At 31.9% G+C, this 16,235-nt stretch overlaps 2 protein-coding genes across 6 annotated transcripts; both read left to right on the forward strand.

The window, feature by feature from the left end:
* Nucleotides 1–6,598: 6,598 nt before the first annotated feature.
* On the forward strand, nucleotides 6,599–8,678 carry LOC106415346 (serine/threonine-protein phosphatase 2A activator). 2 transcript variants are annotated; one of them, XM_048750928.1, is made up of 2 exons: nucleotides 6,599–7,968; nucleotides 8,432–8,678. In XM_048750928.1, exons 1-2 carry the CDS (start codon nucleotides 6,815–6,817, stop codon nucleotides 8,454–8,456), a joined length of 1,179 nt encoding a protein of 392 aa, XP_048606885.1. In that variant the 5' UTR covers nucleotides 6,599–6,814; the 3' UTR covers nucleotides 8,457–8,678. The 2 variants fall into 2 exon arrangements, with proteins under 2 accessions (XP_048606885.1, XP_048606886.1); XM_048750929.1 differs by having other exon boundaries at nucleotides 8,447–8,678.
* A 5,141-nt stretch (nucleotides 8,679–13,819) lies between these two features.
* LOC106435672 (F-box protein FBW2) lies at nucleotides 13,820–16,150 on the forward strand. 4 transcript variants are annotated; one of them, XM_013876581.3, is made up of 3 exons: nucleotides 13,820–14,051; nucleotides 14,780–15,093; nucleotides 15,251–16,150. In XM_013876581.3, exons 2-3 carry the CDS (start codon nucleotides 14,780–14,782, stop codon nucleotides 15,891–15,893), a joined length of 957 nt encoding a protein of 318 aa, XP_013732035.1. In that variant the 5' UTR covers nucleotides 13,820–14,051; the 3' UTR covers nucleotides 15,894–16,150. The 4 variants fall into 4 exon arrangements, with proteins under 4 accessions (XP_013732035.1, XP_013732034.1, XP_013732032.1 ...); XM_013876580.3 differs by having other exon boundaries at nucleotides 13,861–14,015; XM_013876578.3 differs by having other exon boundaries at nucleotides 13,868–14,333.
* Nucleotides 16,151–16,235: the final 85 nt, after the last annotated feature.

Raw genomic sequence — 16,235 nt, forward strand, 5'->3', positions numbered from 1 at the left:
ACTTCTGTAAAACTACCTCCCGCATGTGTGCTGTCAATGGCAACCGCCTTCTAGATGTACTGATATCCTTTGATGAAAGCTCCTATTTTCCGTAACAAGTCTTTGAATTAAGTCCACCAAATTTTCATGGTAATTCACCAACTTATGGGATGGCGTTCACTATCTTGTTAAGATAATTAGGTTAAAGATTGTACGAAGCTCGTGCTCCTTTCGCATAGTCAAGTGCCACTTGTCTTATTCGCCAAGCTTTCCAATAAGAGATATGGACATTATGGTTTATTTCATTTGGTCGCGGGCCTCCGTCGGGTCCAACATATCTAGTTCTTATCATCTCAACAATAACTGCATGTGTTACTTGTCTCTGGTAACCAAAGCGGTCGTTTACCAAACAAGTACGGGAAAGCTCCACCGTTTAAATTTCCTATAAATTCAAGTTCTTTAGACGCACATCATAAACTCTCCACCTGCATGTTGTACGGATGCAATTAAGAACCATCCGGCTTGGTGCAGACATGTTGGTTCGAAACCGGAATTTATTGTTGATTGCGTACAAAGCCATATGTTACTTAAAACCACCATGATCTTAAAACCCATTCTGATGTACAATTCATTCTCTTTAATCGATATTTCTCCTACACTTTTACCCCATTTTGATATGCTTAGAATAAAGAATTGTATAAATTTTAAGGGCATAAGCCATAATATATCCATATAATAGTAAACATATCTAGGAACCAACTGAGAAATATGTTGCAAATTGAAACATCTACGGACTCTAAGTCTCCGAATGGTGATAGTGGAATTGATAGTAAAAGCAGTACATAATTAAAGTGATTGACGGTGCAACTGCGGTTCATGCCGAATTAGAATGCAATACGATACAACTGCGGTTTTCAGTAAAAAGCGGTGCGAAATATTGTTTGGCTGGTAACAACACATATGATTTCGTCACCCTTCATATATTTGTGAACGCATTTGGTAACTAGTTTGCCAAATTTTGTAAATATACAATTTTTTAAACTTCCAACTCTCTTTGATTCGTAGGAGATGAAGGTGTAACAAAAACGGTGTACACCATGTAACCTCTTTAGGAATTTATATAACTACTCCCCCTAACGCTGGAAATTCATCCTCACTAAAATGGGAATCGACAAACCGTGCCGTAAACATATCACCAGTTACCGGTTCAAGTTACTTTATTATACTTGGTGACGTATAACCCCCACATATTCTCAATCTCTTTTGTGGGACCATTTTTGTTTTTTGTGGCGGAGATATCAGAACATAACTCTGCCAAAGACACATACGGGATACATCTGGCTCATGTCCAGATGCAAATTGTAATACGAAATACTTATGATATGCACTCCATTTTAACTGAATCAATGTAGCCGCATGCAATATAGCATGACCCATACTGAAGTTGGGAGCTTTGTTCCCAATATCAACGGTCTTGCAATCAACTGCAACATTTTTATCAGTGACTCGGCCGTACCATTTTGTGTATGAACATGAGGAACTGGATGCTCTACATCAATCTCCACTGACATACAATAATCATTAAAGACTTGCAATGTAAACTCACCAGCACTATCAAACCTTAGTTTATTAATGGCATACTCTGAGAACTACGTTCTTAGGCTTACTATTTAGGTAATGAACTTTGAGAAAGCCGTATTTTTTATTTCTTGTCGTCAAAAGACAATCATTTGACCATCTACAAGATGCATCAATAAATACAATGAAATTCTTAAACAGCCCACACGGTGGGTGGATCGTCCCACTTATATCACCATGAATTCTTTCTAAAAATATTGGTGATTCATTCTCAACTTTTGATGGTGATGGCCGAGTTATAATTTTTTTTTGAGAACATGCATTACATGAAAACTCGCCCGTTTGCAAAATTCTCTCGTTTCAATGGATGACCATTCGAATGTTGTACTAATTTTTTCATCATGACTGAACTAGGATGTCCTAGCCTCTCATGCTAGACTTTAAATGTACTAGTAAACTTCAGGTTTACTTTACTGTGGCATAGGACTTAGTCATGTTTATTTTTGTACAATATAGACCAAAGAATATCATTCTTAATTTTACAATATATGTTTCCTTTCAGACTTAATGCAAACATATTCAACATCTTTACTCATAGTCTCAATATGATATCTAATTCTTGGGATATCCTGAAAACTTAACAAATTTCTATGAGACTCGGGGAAGTATAATGCACCACTTATTTCAAATTTTGTCTCCCTTGACATTGAAAATCTGACTCTTATAGAGCTCATAATAATCTTTACACTACTAGATATTGTACTTACGCTTCCAGCATAATCTTTTATTTTGAAACTGTAGAAATATTTATTATCTTTAATCAACGCACACACTATCTTCCAAACACATATATTCATTCATTCGTCCGGTATTGTTGCTGCAGGATTACGTTTTCAGGATGAAACGTGGAAACAATTTTCTCAATCATATCATAATCAGTTATTTTCTTTCCACATAACATTATCCTCGATGTACTTCCAAATATCGTAGAGTTATATTCACTAACAATTTTGTATTCTCAGAACTGGAAATGGATCCACTCGTGTTTGGCTTTCGGTAAGATCACATATTTATGGTGATCAAACCTCTCTTTAATGATTGCCAAAAATCTGCATGATCATGTTTCGTAATATATTCATCTTTTAAACCATCATGTATGTGGTGCTATAAAAATATTATGGTTTTTGTCTTTTTCTCATCCGACACCGTTTTTGAATTATCGATAGTTTCAAAAAGTCTGTTTTTTTCTAGGGACATCTTTGCACCTATATAATTATTTCCCCTAATATCAAAGATAATTATTTCGAGCTTTGTCAAAATTGACATGATAACTCGCTGTCATAATTTTACTGGTATAAAAGTTTCGTGCTGATAACGTGTTATATATGTGAGGATTTTAGAACTGAGATTATATCTATCATTTATATATACACTAGGATAAGACCCGCGCCTTGCGCGGGATTAAGTTATTATTTTTATTATATTTTGGAGAATGAAACAATAGTTTGGCTTCATTTGGATTACGGGTGTTCAACCCGGATATCGGGTTAGTTTCGGTTCGGTTCGGTTTTTTTCGGTATTTGGTTAGTAAAATATAACTACTATTCTAAATCAATATTTACTTTGACTTTAGTCTTTCACATACTTTTGAAAGATTTCAACTGGACGACTAAATTGATCAGCCAATCTTGTTGCTTTAAATCATTAGTGTTTATATATATATATTATTTAGTTTGAATATTTATTAAATAAAAATTCATATGCGTTATATTTTATGATCATTTGTAACTTATTATAACAAAAAAATAATCTATTGATCACAAAATTTTCAGAGTGGGAATATTCAAATTTCTAATAATATATAGACATTTTGAAAAATTCAAATATAACATATAAGAAAAAATATAAATGTTTTTATTATATATTTAATGTGATTTTTTAATATCTTTCAATAATATAAAATTAAAAAAAAGAACTAAGACACAAAAATTGTTATCAAATATTTATTATTCATAATAATTAATTTTCATATACACGTTAATCATATTAGGTAATTTCGTAGCTTCTAATTAAGGAAAGTGCAAAAAAAATTTTGGTAGATTATTTATCAATTAGATAGTTAGTTTAATAAAAAATATAATGTAAGTCAAGATGGACCAACCTATTTTTCTAAGAATAGTATATTTTATATAGTCATTTATTAAATGAGAATTTATAATCATACAGTTCTATGATCATTCATATCATTTTATAACTGAATATTTAAATAATCGATAACAAAAATTTCAATGTGAAATCTTTAATAAGTTTATAATTTATAAATGTTTTTGAAAATTCATTGAAAGTTTTAATATTAAAATATTTATGTAATCTTATGGTATATAGTATAATCTATATATATATATATATAAATATATATGTTTTATTATTAAATGATATTTTTTACTCATATGGTTTTAAAATAATGTGTATCTTCTTATAATATTAAATAAAAGTTCATATTAATACAATTTTATGATCATTTGTAACTTATTATGACAAAAAAAATAATCTATTGATCACAAAATTTTCAGAGTGGGGATATTCAAATTTCTAATAATTTATAGACGTTTTGAAAAATTCATAATATAACATATAAGAAAAATTATAAATGTTTTTATTATATATTTAATGTGATTTTTAAATATATTTTAATAATATAAAATTAAAAAAAGAACTAAGATACAAAAATTGTTATCAAATATTTATTATTCATTATAATTAATTTTCACATATACGTTAATCATATTAGGTAATTTCGTAGCTTTTATTTAAGGAAAGTGCAAAATATTTTTTGGTACGTTATTTATCAATTCGATAGTTAGTTTAATAAAAAGTGTAATATAAGTTAAGATGAACCAACCTATTTTTCTAGGAATAGTATATTTTGTATAGTTATTTATTAAATAAGAATTTATAATCATACAGTTCTATGATCGTTCATATCGTTTTATAACAAAATATTTAAATCATCGATAACAAAATTTTCAATCTGAAATCTTTAATAAATTTATAATTTATAAATGTTCTTGAAAATTCATTGAAAGTTTTAATATTAAAATATTTATGTAATCTTATGGTATATAGTGTTTAATATATATATATATATATATATATATATATATTTATTTATTTTATTATTAAATGATATTTTTTACTCATATGGTTTTAAAATCATGTGTATCTTCTTATAATAAAAATGTTAAACCAATTGATCATTAATTTTTAACATAATAATTTTAATAGTTTTAGTCATTTATTGTCGTTTTTAAAAATTCAAAATATAACATATACGAAAAAATCTAAATTTTATTTTATAGCTAATTTGATTGTTTAATTTATTTTAATAATATAAAATTAAACAAAAAATGACGGAGGAGATATACATTGTTATCAAATCTTTATTATTAAACTCATTAATTGTCATTTATATATTAGTCATTTATGGTAATTCCGTAGGTTTTATTTAAGGAAAGAAAATATCATATCATATCATTATATCATATAGTTTGACCAACTTATGTATCTAACAACATATAAAAATCGAATGTGGACCTACTTATTTTTCAATTGAATGTAATTGACTACCTAATTGAGTACCACCTATGCATTAGGGCCTCTTTTAATTAATACAAAATTGAGGTTACATCTTTTCAAATGTTCCTCAATTAATATATAAGGGATATTGATCGATGTGATGTTTGCGTACGTGAGAGCACTTTATTAGTTAAAACTCTTTTTATATAAGAAGAGAGAGTCGGTTACTTTTAGAAGAAGACAAAACCTTAGAAATGATGATGATGATGCAAACATTAATCTGAGATAGAAAATGTATTCAAGTGTGAGGATAAACATTAATGGGGCATGTGTCCACATGATGAATAATCACCTTTTGTAAAAGTATAGATCTTTTTTTCTGTTTGAAAAAATTAATTTATACTAATATTTTTATTTCTAATTAGGAAATTAGTTAAATTGAATTTTTATTGGATTTTGTTAGAATTTCTCAATAGATTTTATTATAACTAAAATAAAATTCAAATTAATAGCTAAAATTGATTTATTATTAATATTTTTATTGATTATTATATCATATTATATAATTAATGAAATGGATCTAGTATGACTTTTTCAAGGTCGATAAAAATTGTTCTTTTCTTTTAATAGAGAAGATTTAGTTATATTTTGGGGTAAATTTTTCAAATGATTCTGAAATAGATTTTTTACCAAAAAAGATCACAAGAATTAAAATGACCAAAAATGTTCCATTAATAACTAAAAAAAATATCACTATTTTATAGATATTTAAATGGATAATCTATAAAATAACTCTTTTTATGTTTTTGTCACCAAAATAACCTAAAAAAAATGATTAAAATAGTCCATTATATTTAAAAAAATTTAATATTTATTTTTTATTTTTTTTAAATTTGAAACCATACCTTTAAAACTTTATCCCTTAACTCTAAACTCTAAATCTAGATTAGTTAACCCTAAGGTATAAATATATATTTACCCTTTAATAGAACTTTTTTTAGTCATTTTTTTATGGCTATTTTTGTGAAAATAAACTAAAAAACAATTCTAGAGAATTTTTCTATTTTTAAATATACATAATTATTTAAATATAAAATAAAAAAAATTATTATTATTTTGAATAATATTTTTTAAATTTGATTTTTTTTTTAAATCCGAAAATTTCTTGTTGAAACTATTTTTAGAATTTTTTAACTTTTTTCTAAAAATTTATTTATTTAGTTTAAAAAAATTCCTAATCCCATCGCCAAACCCCATAAATTATTTTTGTAAAAAAATGAAAAAAATTATTTAAGAAAATTGGCCTTTGATCTTTGAAAACTATATTTATATTAAATTTTTCATAAGATTATCCTAAGGAATTTCTCGTTTCTTTTGATTTTGATTGTCATTGTTACTAATTTTCCGCGTTAAAACTCAAGATCAATGTTCTGATTAAACTATTGTGAAACTTAAGTTATGAAATATTAATATTATGTTAAGAATTAATATAAGTTTTTCACATTATAAAAGATTAAAAGTTAGTTTCGTAATAACGAAAAATTCAATAGGTTTTTCTACCAGTAGAGTTATTATGTATGCCATCTCAACTTTGAGCCTCCTTTTTAACATTTGCACCAACCACAAAAAAAAAAAAAACTTGAGCCTCCCGAGTAATCGTTAAGCCTCTGTGAACTGCGAAATGGAACCTCCGAAGGACCAACACACGCCTGAGAAATCATCCACCGACCCACCTTCATCGGCTTACCCTCCCTCCGGTTGCTGCACTAACTGCGGCGGTCCAACGATCTCCGAACCTTCACCTCTCGCTTCACTTCCCGAGATGTCACCGCCCCCAAACTACCGCCCAATCCGAGCTCCAGCCATCAATCTCCCACACAACTCTCAAGCGATCATCCTCTCCCCCGTCCCTCACGCCGAGCAAGTCCCCGTCGTCTCTCCGCCGTACCAATTCGAGTGTCCCGTCAAGAGAATCCACTCCCCGGACGATATCCGCCGCTTCCAGGAATCCCCCTCTTTCAAGAACTTCTTAGGATTCGTAGTCTCTCTCTCCGAATCGATCCGCGGACACAAAATCTCCGATCCTTGCCTCGTCTCGCCCACCGTCGCCGCCGTAGTTTCAATCCTCGAGACCTTGCTGCAATGGATCGACGAGATCCCTCCCGTTCAAATGTCCTCGCGTTACGGAAACATCTCCTTCCGATCGTGGCACGAGAGGCTCGCTCAGAGAGGCGAATCGCTGATCCTCGAGCTTCTTCCCGACGAGTTCAAAGGATCAACGATCGAGATCGTTCCTTACTTCTTCGACAGCTTCGGGAACTCGAGCAGAATCGATTACGGGACGGGGCACGAGACGAACTTCGCGGCGTGGCTGTATTGCTTAGCGAGGATGGGGGTAATCAAGGAGGAAGATTACCACGGCGTGGTGGCTAGGGTTTTCGTTAAGTATCTTGAACTGATGAGGAAGCTGCAGATGGTCTACTGCTTAGAGCCTGCTGGGTCCCATGGAGTGTGGGGCCTTGATGATTACCATTTCTTGCCCTTTATTTTCGGGAGCTCTCAGTTGGTTGATCACAAGTATATGAAACCCAAGTCCATTCATAACGATGATATCTTGGATAATTTCTCTGCCGAGTACATGTACTTGTCTTGTATCGCCTTTGTGAAGAAAGTGAAGAAGGGTTTGTTCGCTGAGCACTCTCCCTTGCTTGATGATATTAGCGGCGTCCCGAACTGGAAGAAAGTGAACAGCGGTTTGCTTAAGATGTATAAAGTTGAAGTGCTCGAGAAGGTTCCCATTATGCAGCATTTCCTCTTTGGCTGCCTCATCAAATGGTATCATTCTTCTTTCCTCTTTGAAATCTTTGGTTTGTGAAATTGGATTATATGTTACTGAGGTTGATTGATGTATAGAAGAACCACACTTCATATGTACTTTTTGGCTGATAACTGGTTTAGTGGTATTCTGAATGAATCAATGGGTTTGGTGGTGGGAGAATCAGTAGCTTCTTGATTGTTGCAAATGCAAATCATGTTAGCTAGAGAACTTATAGTTTGCAGGTTGAGTTGATTTTCTTTTGTTATGCGCTTTCACATGTATGATGATTAAGTGAAAAACTTGTGCAGAATCGTTGTCTGGAAACTAAAGTGAGTGTATTTGAATCATCATTGTCTACCCAAATTTGCTTCCCATTTTCATTAGACGTCAGCATAAATAAAACTAAGACGTTATGAGTCTTGAGATCTTTAGTTAAATGTGATCAGGTTCCTGGAATGTAATTGATTTAATTTCTCAAAGCAATCTTGTTGGCAGGGAGGAGTGAGGTACTTTTAAGCACAGTGCATTGACGCAAGGACGTCTACTTCTCGTCCTTGCGGTGGCTTAAAATATTATAGAGAGACGTCTTGCTTTTCCGAGCTCATTGAGAAACTAGGGACTGTTTTTAATTGCTGATGCTATCTTCGTATTGTATCATTTTGGTTTGCTACTTGCGTATTGTCTTTTGCCCTTTTTTATGATTTCGATAAATTCTATCTTCCTTTTACTATGATTTCCATATACCATATGGCTTTTAGTGAAATACAGAATCCATGAGACAGTTTTTTTGCTGAAATTTAAAAGCCTTTTTATACACAAATGTTAAAAAGGCGATAAATAAACGACACCCAAGTGGCCAAGTCTATAAAGAAAAAACTAATGTGCTGAATTTTCTTTTATGCAAATGTTAAGGAAAATTAGACCCAATATACGAAGAAAAAACACAAATTCACAAACTAACTAAAATCATCCCTTCTCTCTTCATTTCTCTTCCTATCTCTCTCTAACTTCTCGTTACAAATCTAATTTCCAATTGTTTTTTGGTTATTTCACAAATAACCCCTATACACGAAAACGATTCAATAAGATCTTTCACTTTACTTCCAAATTTGCATTCTATTTCTCATAATCTGATCACTTATTGTAGGTTCGACACTTTAAGTTAGGGTTTTTTTATTTTCCTCCGTTAACAGAAATCGACGGTGCAAATTTTGGTTTCCATAGTTTTGCACTAGAAAAAAGGGGGAAAGATACATATCAATCTGACTCGTTGCCGCAAAACGCTTGGTCATATATGGCTACAGACGATCAGAACAATCAACCACCTCATGACGGCGATGTCACACATGACATCGTTGAAAACACTCCAGCATCGAACGTCTCTGCGGTTAGCGCTAACGCTAACGCTAACACCATGGTGTTCGAAGAGGATAAGAAAATGTACTCGACTTTTGAAAAGAAGTCGGAGGAATAAGATAAGCTCATGGGTTCCCGAAACCGTAACGGTAGATTTATAGTATTTATCATGTCGTACATGCCACACCCTTTATGGGCCTGGATCCGTCTCCGATCAAATCAGACCGGACTTATAGTATCTAAATTCATGAAATATTGACCCTTAAAAACTCGCAGATACAAATATTATGGTGTGTCAATTGAATGTCATGCTGTTTTGCAAGCATTGCTGTGCTGAAATTCTCTAAATTAGGAAAATCTAACTCATCATTTCTCTTATCCTTACTTAATTTTTGTCATCATAGCCAATGCATTCTTTTGTTGTTTCCCGCTGCTCCCTATCAAAATTGGGACACGGCACTGGTGAATTATTTTGTCTTTTTGTCACTTTTAAGATTATCAAAAATATGACATGTGTAGGTGGTATAAAGCTACTGATTTGATTTATATATTTTCACCTTTCTATGAAACCGAAAAGTCCAACTATCTATTCTATTAAAATAAAAATTACAACTTCCTTTTAACGTGTAATGTTTTAAGTTGGACCATTATTTAAAAAGCTTATCAAATGTACATAATTTTATTATAATATATTATAATATATTTATTTTTATATAAAATAAAATAAATATTTATTTAAAAAATTCTAACAAAATCTTTTAAAAAAAATTTCAGAATCATTTTAAATTTTATTTCTAAAAGTTGATTTATTTAAATTTTGGTTATCATAAAATATAATCAGAAATTTAAATTTAATTTAGCTTTGATTTATAAACGAAAATTAAAAATTAGATAAAATATTTTAATGATAATATTAACTTAAAATTATTACTTTTCAAAAAGACAATTTACAAAGATTTAAAAAAAATATTTTGTTGGAAAGCAATATTCATTTCTATTTAAATTTAAAATAAAAATATCTTATTTATTAATAACATAAATCATGACTTATTATATCTGTGATTTTTTAATTTAAAACATCTCCTACAGGTTACAACTTTAACTGTTTCTATCATGTAACGTTATCATTTAGGTCAATAATTTTTAACACAAAACTAATATCTTATTAATGTTAAATTTTTATGTACACCCCTCTTCGTAGATGAAACATTTAACCTCTTTACACATCATATATATAAAACTTTAGTCAACTATTACTAGTGTTTATATATTCTATTGAGTTAAAACTATTTCATTTTAATATTTAAAAACTATACCAAATTAGTTTATTAATCACTATTTAAAGTTTTACATCTCCTACTCCAACCATAAATGGACAAACAATATATATACAAAATAAATATATACATGAATGAATACATTAAACATGAACACACTTTGATCATCTATATGCTCATGCTAATGTCATAGCATGAATGACCTGCTATGCATTTATAACCTGGTTGGCCATTAGAGACAGACTAGCTACGGGTCATCGTACTAGACAATGGGGGCATGTGCAATGGTGTGTTTACTGTGGTGAGCCGGATGAGACAAGAGACCATCTTTTTTTCGCTTGTCCATATACTTTCACACTCTGGTTACAGGTTGTAGGCAATCTGTTTGGTTCAGACCCCGACCCGGACTGGGAAATCACGCTGTAAAGTATGCTTTTGGGTTCTTATGACCGGCTTACTTCTATCTTACTGCGTATGGCCCTGCAAACCTCCGTTTACTTCATATGGAGGGAGCGGAACGACCGGCGACACAACGGGACGGGGAAAACTGTAGATCAGCTGGCTCAGCTAATTGATAAGTCAATAAGGAATAGGATTACTGCTACAAACTACCGCTCGAATCAAAAGCTATATGGACTGATGCAGAGATGGTTTAGTGCTCATCTATAGTCTAGAGTTATATGCAGTAGCCTTTAGTAGTCTAAAAACTCATTCTTTGTACATATATTCCTTTAAAGTTGATCAATAAATTTAACATTTCATCAAAAAAAAAAAATGAATGACCTATATATGTAAAAAAAAATTATATTCCAACACTATTATGTATGCAGAGAACACATATTTATTAAACTGGTTTAAACGACTTATTTCCACACCAGAAGTATCATATAATAATATTTCCACACAATCTTTCAACCTCGACCTAATTCCATATTAAAAGTATTAAAACCTATTTCTCCCCAATCAAAAAGATCAAAACCGGTATCTCCATAGTGTATGAAGTATAAACTAAAATCTACACAATCCGATTTAGATCGGTTTACTATTCAAAAATTTGAAACTTAACCAGTGGCTAACCTAATTGAATCGATACATTATGATTTTAAAATTTACCAAAGTCTGATTGGAAAATTTGATCGGGTTTGTATTTGGATCTCAGGTTGGGTCAGGTTTTAAATTCGGTCCAAAACATATTAACTTGGTATTAGTTTACGTTCAAACCTTTTAAACCAAGTCAAACCTTCATTTATGAGGATATGAGTTTCGATCTTTCTGGCTGGGGAAAAATAAGTTTTAATACTTCTAATATGTGGAATTAGGCCAAGGTTGAAAGATTGTATGTAAGTGTTACTATATGATACTTTTGGTGTGGAAATATGTCGTTTACCCAAACTGGTTTAATGTTACAGTATATAACATAATTCTAACAAATTTTAATTTTAGTTTATATTTGATTCTATTTTCAAATTTACCTTTAAATTATTATCATTTTCATAAATATTTTAAATTTATTATTAAAAGACAAAATTAAGCCTCCCAAAATAAATTATAAATATATAATAATTATTTACAGAAGTTTATAAACTCAACTTCATCACCTAAATAATAAATCCTAAACAATAATCGTAAAACCCAAAATTCAAATGTTATGATATCTTTAATTGAGTTTTTCTAATGCTATCCAAGTTGGTGTATTTCAAGCAATTTTTCAAATAGGATCTTTGCAAAATTATTATAGTTTTTTTTTAACATAAGTGTTGTTGTTTTTAATAATATCCCAAAAAATCTTCTCTATAATGTAGGTTCACTTTAATTAAATTTCCATATAAATTCCAATTTTTAGAAATGAAAAAAAAATATGTAAAACAATATTGTTACATAGGCCTGGGACGGATCGGGTATCTGGACAATTTTAAGATATCCGGATCCGGAACCTTATCCGGCGGATCCATAATTTTACTATTCTTATCCGGATCCGGGATTCTCGGATATCCGGATGTCGGATATCCTTCTAAAAATTGTAATATCCGGCGCATATCCGGATTTGGATATTTAAAATAAATAAAAAATAATATTAATATATATATAAAATATTAACAATAATTTAAAAATAAAAATAGATATAATTTTTTAATTTTTTTTTTATGTTTTAATTATTTCTATGTATAGTATTACAAAATTTACATAATATTTATATATACTATTATAAAAATGAAAATATATTAAATAAAATTAATTTTTATATATAGATATTACTATTTTTGAAATAATTTTTAATAAAACTTACGGATCCGGATATCCGGACTGAAAAATCAAGATATCCAGATTTGGCTTTGACGGATCCAACATTTTACTATCCGAATCCGGATTTGGCCCCTCTGGATATCCGGATTTTCGGATCGGATTTCGAATCGAATCCGGATCTCGGATAAAAGTCTCAGATAAACTAGATCTTGATCCGCACGTCCGTGCGGAGTTTTATTCTTTTTACCCTAAAGTGATGAAATAACTTATTGAATAAAGTACTAATGTAAATACAATTATCTACATTTTGATAGATTATAAAAATAATTCTAGAAAGCAATAAACATAAATACGTTTATAATTTAGAATTAGTTAAAATCATAAATTCCCAACGGATTTTTCAAGGGAGCATAAATAACCATTGGGTTGATAACTTAAAAACCATTTCCATTTGTCATAAATGTGTGTCGGAAACGACCATATGTTTATGATTCTCGTATTGATCACGCCTTTGCTCTTGGTCCATTATTTAGTAAAGACTCTTCCTCAGCTCTACACAGGACCGGCTCTCAGATTCTGGGGGTTGCATACGATTTTTAAAAAATTTTAGGGAAAATTTTTTTTGGTAAATTTAGAGGCTTAAAAAATTTGTTTTGGAGGTTTTTTTTATGTAATTTTTTCTAAAATTTTTAGAAGTGTGAGACTAATATTTTCTTAGGCTTTGCCCACATGCCAAATCGTAGAAATGGTCAACATGTGAACGTCAGCAGAGACCCCACAACCGCATCTATAGACACGTGAAATGCTATCTTCCGGTACTTTAACCGGTCGGTGTCGGTTTTTCACTCACAAGTTACTCTCTTTTTTTTTTTTTTTGTAACACCTCACAAGTTACTCTCTATTCTCTACAATTATTATGTGAACACTTACACACACTGTTACCCAATTTCCACGGCACCTGTATCCAACTATCCATCGATATCAAAAAAACATTAAGACTTCTCTTTATAAAACTAAATTAATATCTCTCTTGCGTTTTCCCGAGAGATTAAAAAGGGGTTTTTCTTTTTTTTCTTCTTGTTGGTTGGATCAGAGAACTAGATAAAAGTTTCGCTGATTCTCTGATCAGATGTTACGGATTCGTGTAAAAAGGGTTTCTCTTTTCCTTGATTATTGAGGAATTAAAAGCAAGTGAAAAGAAGAGAAGAAACTGTCATTTTAATGTACATTTTCTACTGTATTTGTAAAAAAATAATTGATATTTTCTTGAGGGACCCTTTTGTTGTCATAGAATTAACTCGCTGGGCTTTTTAACTGTTGTTGCTTTGTTCTTGTTGTTTGGTTGTAAATTGTTGATTCTCTCTTTGAGGTGGGTCAGATCTCTCTCTCTCTTCTCTCTCTTTCTCTTTCCTTACCCAAGCTTCTGTGTGGCGGATAAACGGTGAAATTTCTTCTCTCTAATCCGAACCTGGAGAAGAAACTTGGTGAAGCTATAGAGATTTCTGGTGAATAAAGTCTTTTTTTCCATTTTCTTGAATTGTTGCTGTTTTTTCTAAGCGTCAGTATTACTTGTTGATAGTTTCTGGGTGAGAGAAAGTCTCTGCCTTTTTAGTAGCTGTCTTTCTATTTCTAGTAACTTATCTGCTTCAGATTCAGTGGTTCTTTAGCTCTTCCACCACTTTTTCACATCTCTGTTCTCTGATCTTTCTGCAGTGGAAGTTAGTGAGGAAAAAATGGTAGCAGTGACTGTAGTATGCTTGTGTTGTCGTTTTGTTGATTTGTTTAGTTCCATAACTTGGTTTGTTGGATCTTTGAGTTTTTTCTTGTTTAATTCTCATCTCTGCTTGGATCTTGATTTATATTTTTGTCAAAAAAAAGTTTACAGCCCTTTTTTTTTGAAGAATTTGGTGATCATGTTTTGCTTTTTTTTTTTTTTTTTTTCTATTTGTAGATGGAAGAAGAAGATGGTGAGTTTCGACAATGGGATGAGTTAATCCCAGACGCTCTTGGGTTAATCTTTAGCCACTTACCACTTCAAGAGATCCTAACAGTGGTGCCTAGGGTTTGCAAAGCATGGAACAGAGCTGTAACTGGACCTTATTGCTGGCAAGAGATAGATATTGAGCTATGGAGTAACCGTTGCCACCAGTCGGATCATCTCGATCGAATGCTTCAGATGTTGATCCTCAGGAGCTCTGGCTCTTTGCGCAAACTCTGCGTCACTGGCCTTCAAAATGACTCCATCTTCTCCTTCATTGCTCAACAGTGAGTTATAAGCATACTCTCTCTACATTTGTGTTTATATATATATATATATATATATAGTTGAGATTATTGAAAACTCTGGCCGTCAGAATGACTATTTGGCATGTTAGAATTCAAGTGTTTATAGGCTAAGCTCGTTGTTTTGTTTCTTGGTAAGTGCTGGTTCGCTTAAAACCTTGAAGGTGCCGAGAAGTGGTCTGAGCAATTCAGGTGTTGTCAACGTAGCCGAAAAGCTTTCATCTCTCACGTTCTTGGACTTGAGCTACTGCTGCAAACTCGGCCCAGAGGCGATACAAGCCATAGGCAGACACTGCAAATCCCTGATAGAGTTCTCCAGAAACATGCATCCGTTGGACGTAGCGAGCGTCGACTCTCACGACGATGAAGCTGATGCGATCGCCAGCACGATGCCGAAGCTGAAGCGGTTAGAGATCGCGTACCACCGAGTCAGCACAGAAGGAGTGCTCAAAATCTTATCGTCTTGCGTTTCTCTGGAGTTCTTGGAACTTAGAGGCTGTTGGGACGTGCAGCTAGATAACAAGTTCTTCAAGGAGAAGTTTCCGGATATGAAAGTGTTGGGTCCACGCGTGATCGGATTCTACGATATGATAAACGATTGGGAGGATTGCTGCTCGGATTATTTCTCAGATGGGTCTGATTACTTGGCTTGGGAGTTTCTTGAGGATGGTGAGATGGGAGAGTTCTATGAAGATGATTTTGAGCATGGTTGGGACGACAATTTCTATGCGGATAGGGTGAATATAGACATGGAACCGCATATTTGGCCGCCATCTCCTTGAAACCAGGTCTTGCTATGGTCGAGAGCTCTGCCTGAAAGTTGCTTCTAGGAATGGTGTTAGCCTCTTTATGTGCTTTTGCTCTCTATGTATGGGTGCTTGATACTTGTTTGGATTCTTTGCGTTTTTCTTATCTAAACCGGGCCGGTGTTTATGTTTCTCTTTTACTTTAGTTGATGTTTAGATTCCTGTTATTATATTTTATAGTATAGATATTTGATATATGTACTGTGTGTATGTGATGTCAAGTTGATGTATAAGAATTAAGAAACAAAAAAGTGAATAAGTAGAAAGACAAGCTATTGATGAAGATTTCAAACGAGCTGGGGTCCTTTTTTTTATTTT

The sequence above is a fragment of the Brassica napus genome, chromosome C3 (assembly GCF_020379485.1).
Source record: "Brassica napus cultivar Da-Ae chromosome C3, Da-Ae, whole genome shotgun sequence".
Classification (NCBI taxonomy): domain Eukaryota; kingdom Viridiplantae; phylum Streptophyta; class Magnoliopsida; order Brassicales; family Brassicaceae; genus Brassica; species Brassica napus.

Excerpts from the sequence above, each read along its gene's own strand:
- LOC106415346 (XM_048750928.1), top strand. The coding sequence starts at position 6,815 with ATGGAACCTCCGAAGGACCAACACACGCCTGAGAAATCATCCACCGAC. Across the intron at positions 7,969-8,431 it reads TTTGGCTGCCTCATCAAATG|CAATCTTGTTGGCAGGGAGG; the intron begins GTATCATTCTTC and ends AATTTCTCAAAG.
- LOC106435672 (XM_013876581.3), top strand. The coding sequence starts at position 14,780 with ATGGAAGAAGAAGATGGTGAGTTTCGACAATGGGATGAGTTAATCCCA. Across the intron at positions 15,094-15,250 it reads TTCTCCTTCATTGCTCAACA|TGCTGGTTCGCTTAAAACCT; the intron begins GTGAGTTATAAG and ends TTTCTTGGTAAG.